This window comes from Poecilia latipinna, unplaced genomic scaffold (genome assembly GCF_001443285.1).
Source record: "Poecilia latipinna isolate Pla-1442-1.1 unplaced genomic scaffold, P_latipinna-1.0 Scaffold317, whole genome shotgun sequence".
NCBI lineage: Eukaryota > Metazoa > Chordata > Actinopteri > Cyprinodontiformes > Poeciliidae > Poecilia > Poecilia latipinna.
This window is the reverse complement of record NW_015112933.1, coordinates 208,409-213,738: the sequence shown is the minus strand read 5'-3', so window position 1 is coordinate 213,738 and position 5,330 is coordinate 208,409. Positions and strand designations below refer to the sequence as shown.

Sequence of the window (5,330 nt, the reverse complement as noted above, 5' to 3'; positions counted from 1 at the left end):
CCTTTCCATTTTTGTTTATTTGGTTTTGTTTGTTTTCTTAGTGTAGTGGTGTAAATAGCATTTCTTTTTAAATAAAAAGACATAATAAAATGCAACATTGGCATAGAGCCTGCAACACTTAAAAGAAAAACAAACACATCAACAGCAATTTACATTACATTAAAGAGGTGGAATAGAGCAAAAATAAAAAAAAAACTTTCCTCCCGTATTTTTTTTTTTTTTTTTTTTTTTTTACAATACATCTGCAACATTTAAAAGAAAGACAAACACAACAACAGCAATTTACATTACATTAAAGTTTGAATACATAGAATGATGATATAAAACTTTCAACTTTAAACAGAAAAACACAGGAAGAAACTATTTACATTACTGGAAAGAGGCAGAATAGATCCAGCCTTTCCATTTTTGTTGAGTTTTTTTTATTTTGTCAGTTTCTTAGCATTTGTTTTAACAAAAAGGAGGACATAATAAAAATGCAACTGACATTGATCTTGCAACATTTAAAACAAAGACAAACACAATCAACAGCTATTTACATTGCGTTATGAGTTTGAATACGTACAATGATGATGTAAAACGTTCAACATTTAAACAAAAACAAACAAGGAGGCTCTTCACTGTAAAGAGGCTGAATGCCAAGTCCTTTCCTTTTATGTCGTTTGTTTTTTAAGCATTTTTATATTAAAGAGTTCAATAAAAATGTAACATTTACATAGAACTTGAGACATTTAAAACAAAACTGCACTGTATGGCCTGTTTCAGGCCACTTCATGTATTTGAAGGGAGTGAAAGGACTCATTCACACTCTGCTGATGGCAAGCTACTGGATTGTAGCCACAGGCAGACAGAAGTGAGGCTGCAAATTTTTGCGCCATCGGCACGTCTGACCAACACCAGCAGGCAAGGTAGGTGAAGTGGGAAAACGGCAAAGGGTGGACAGACCGGGAATCGACTGCTGTTGCAGTGGTTCCCAACTGTAGTCCTTAAGTACACATGCCTACATGTTTAAGATGTCTCCTCTTCCTACCAAACTCCTGACTCAAATGAATGGCTGATTGACAGACAGACTTCTGCAGTATCTGGTTGCTGCAGAAGAGGTCATGCAATCATTTGAATCAGGTGTGGTGAAACAGACACATAACAGAGTAATCTTTACATGAATTAAAATACTAATAATCTAAAATACTTGTTAGATTTAATACTTATAATCTAACTACAACAAAGAGCTATTCACATGACTTTAAAGAGGTTGAACTTTGATGAGATGGCGTTTCTCTTTCAAGTCTTTCTTCTGCCAGGTTCTGTATTCTGCTTCTTTCTGGAACGCCTCTAAAATCTCTCTGGCCTCCATCTCATAGTTCTCTGCCTCGATTCTAAGGGCTTTTTCCTTTTCCAGCATGAGGGTGAGTTCCTGGATATCTTTGAGCAGAGATCTCCGTTTCTTCTCCTCTGCCTGAAGCTTGTTGGTAAGGAGTTCGGCCTCACCCGAGAGGGTTTCTGTCATCTTACAGGCTTTCTCTAAACCCTGGTAAAGTTTACCACTTACCTTTTCCAACTTCAACTTACCTCTTTCTACCTCTTCTCTTAGAGCCCTTTCTTTCTGCAGCTCTTTGTCTGTTTCCTGCTGAAGAGACTCTACAGTCTTCAAGAGAGAAGCCTTTTCAGTCTCTCTTAGACTTTTCTCTTCTTGGAGCATTTTCTCTAGCTTTTGGAGTTCCAGTTCAAATTTCTCCCAATCATCCAAAGCAGTCTCAACCGGACCATCCTTGGACGTTTTCTCCATGTCCTCAAGATTTTTATTTAGTTGCTCTGTGATCTCCACAGCTTCCTCTTTGTCTGCCTCAATTTGGGCTCTAAGTTCTCGTTCTGTTTTCAGTTCTTGCTCCAGTATTTCTAATAAATTCTCTGCCTGGACCTGTTGGGTTTTCTCTTCTTGGAGCATTTTCTCCAGCTGTTGGAGCTCCAGTTGAATTTTGTCCCTCTCGTCTTAACTTTGAACTTTGATGAGATGGCGTTTCTCTTCTGCTTCCTTCTCAGATTTCTCTAAAATCTCTATAGCCTCCATCTCATAGTTCTCTGCCTTGATTCTAAGGGCTTTTTCCTTTTCCAGCATGAGGGTGAGTTCCTGGATATCTTTGAGCAGAGATCTCCGTTTCTTGCCCTCTGCCTGAAGCTGGTTGGTAAGGAGTTTGGCATCACCCGAGAGGGTTTCTGTCATCTTATAGGCTTTCTCTAAACCCTGGTAAAGTTTATCGCTTACCTTTTCCAACTCCAACTTACTTCTTTCTGACTCTTGTCTTAGAGCTTTTTCTTTCTGCAGCTCTTTGTTTCCTGCCGAAGAGACTCTACAGTCTTCAAGAGAGAAGCATTTTCAGTCTCTCGTTGGACCCTTAAGACTTTTCTCTTCTTGGAGCATTTTCTCCCGCTGTTGGAGCTCCTGTTGGATTTTGTCAACCAAAGCAGTCTCAGCTGGACCCTCTGTGGACTTTTTCTCCATGTCTTCAAGCTTTTTAATTAGTAGCTCTGCAATCTCCACAGCTTCTTCTTTGTCTGCCTCAATTTGGGCTCTAAGTTCTCGTTCTGTTTTCAGTTCTTGGTCCAATACTTCTACGAAATCCTCTCTGCCTGGACCCGTAGTGTTTTCTCTTCTTGGATGGTTTTCTCCCGCTGTTGAAGCTCCAGTTGAATTTTGTCCCTCTCATCTGAAGTGATCTCAGCGGGAACCTCTTTGGATGTTTTCTCCACATCCTCAAGCTTTCTAATTAGTTGCTCTGCGATCTCCACAGCTTCCTCTTGAGAGTCCACCTCAATTTGGACTCCCTTTTGGTTTTCAGTTGTTGCTCCATCATGTCAAAGAAAGCCTCAGCAATTTTGAATTGATCCAGATTTTCATTTTATGCCTCAATCCTCAGCTTTCTTTCTCTCTGGAGCATTTTTTGAAGCTGTCTTACATCAAGGTAAGGAATGTCCTCATCTCGAACTTTGATTTCTGTTGAATGTTCAGTGGAAACTTTCTTCAACCCTTCACAGTAGCTAGAGCATTTTAGGGGAATCTTGAAGGCTTCCCCTTTTGCTGAATCACTTTTTGCACCAAGATTTCTTTCGTTCTTCAGTTTTTCCTGGAGCTTCTTTACTTCTTTCTGAGCCACAGTGAGATCAATTTCAAACTCAATGGTGAGCATCTCAATTTCCTCATGGTGTTTGGATCTCCTTCATTTCTTATTGGAGTTCCTGTATTGTGGGGAAGCACGTTGTCGTCTCATCTCTTCCCACCTGGCCTTGGTTTTTGGATTCAGCTTTCTCCTTAAGCTCCTGAATTTCCAGAAGCATGACCTGCTTCTCATTCCTCTCTTTTGAGACAAGGTCTTCATGAACTTTACTTCATTGATATTAATATAATGATAGTTATCTTGTGGGCTTGTAAGCATTCTCACCATCTTATTGGCTGAATTTATTACAATACAAATATAAATATACAGGGGCGCAGTATAGTCGGGAAAAGTTATGACAATTCTAAGGGCACTGACTGACAGGAGACCCTCCACAATTTATTTATTTTTTTCATAGAATTAAAAAAAATGGGGCCCTGTCAATTACAAAATTAATCATACTGTGTTTTCGAAGATTGTTTTGAGCAGTAAAAATTTTATATTCCCACTGCCAGACCAAAAAACACACATCCATATTTGCCCTGAACCCCCTGGATGTGAATGAAATGGTTCGTTCCTTCTCAGTGCGCTTGATGGCGACGCTGTTCAGCTGCAGTCAGGGGCGCCACCAGGAATCTTGGGTCCCCTGACGAAAAATTTGATTGGGCCCCCACTGCGGAGCTGCTGTTACAAATTTAAAGGCTTGCAACTTGCTTACCTGGGTTCGATGCTGATACTAGCACAATATTTACTGCTCATGAATTTTACATCTAACAGCCGCATACAGTATGCAAGTATGTTGCTTAAAGTTTTTGTATTAGTTTTAGATTACTGAAATGTCTCCCCACGAGCAACAGTCATAGGCAACGTGCAAAATACACATAAAGCAATCCAGACTTCTCAAAAAATGCTATGTAGTTGCATTTTATTCAAGCTGCAGTATAACTTTAATAAAAAATATGTTTTCTCCATATTTGTTAAAGTTGTCACCATGTCAATGACAATTTATTATGAGACAGATAATCTGTGAAAACGATCAATCTCCTCCACTTCCTTCCTGAACTACTATTGCTGGGTTTCAGATGACGTAGCACCGACGTCACCCAATGCACATGGAGGGCCAGAAGTAAATTCAGCCCATTTATTTCTGTTGGTCCAGCATCAAAATGTGTGAAGTCTGAGTCCTTTATGGTTGCTCCAACTGTTCAAATAGGAGCTGCTACTATTCTCCCACATGCTTCGTGTCTGGTCACGAACAGACACGAACACGGGGTTTCTGTAGATCGGTGCAAATCATTGGCCTACATTGGACCTGGATCCAATGGACAGCGACTCAACATTAACGTACAACTCCAGCATGAATTTGGGTTTACAGAAGCTAAATAAATTATTTACCAGGAAATTCAAGCTCATAAAATAACATGAGTTAGTTCATTGTTAGCGATAGGCAGTGGTGGAGAAAGTACTCAAAAAATGTAATTAAGTAAAAGTACAAATACACAGACAAAAATGTACTCTAGTAAAAGTACCACATTAACATTTGTACTTAAAAGTAAAAAAGTACTGCTTTTAAAAATACTTTTATTAAAAGTAAAAGTACTTGCTGAATGTATTACCTAATCGGTAATACAATATTAAGTGTACCTATCATGTTTAATTTTAATACATCAGTAATGTGCCATTTTAATGAGCAATGTTGCAGATAAAGCATGTTTTTATTTTCTGTAACATAGTTTAGATTTAGATATGTGATTCTATGCATTATAATTTCAGGGATGGAAACGTCTGGTCTCCTGTCCTAACATAGCATGAACTTCACTTTTTTGCCATGACTGGCATTTATTTTGAAAGAAACCCAACTGAAAGGGGATGGAAAGAAGGTGGGTGGGGGAGGACATGCAACTGAGGAGCCACGTAGCAGAGTTGTAGTCAAAACTACCTAACACAAGATCAAGTCAAGACCAAGACCAGCACCCTGTGCAACATGACACAATAAAATTAAGTGTACCTATCAAAATTGCTTGTCAAATTGATCTGAAAGATCCACAATCCCATAAAACATCTAGATATTAAATACTTAGAACTGAAATGAATGTAACCAGTATCAATTCAAACTCTTCATTCTGCTTTGCTTTCATCTCTGTGCTACAATCCGCAGAGGTCTCCTGCCATCCCTAA

General features: G+C 39.0%; 1 protein-coding gene across 1 annotated transcript; it reads right to left on the bottom strand.

Annotated features, from left to right (window-relative positions):
- Nucleotides 1–1,243: 1,243 nt before the first annotated feature.
- On the bottom strand, nt 1,244–1,945 carry LOC106948984 (myosin-16-like). The gene has a single exon (XM_015034912.1). The coding sequence runs from the start codon at nt 1,943–1,945 to the stop codon at nt 1,244–1,246; it is 702 nt and encodes a 233-aa protein (XP_014890398.1).
- Between the last annotated feature and the right edge of the window lie 3,385 nt (nt 1,946–5,330).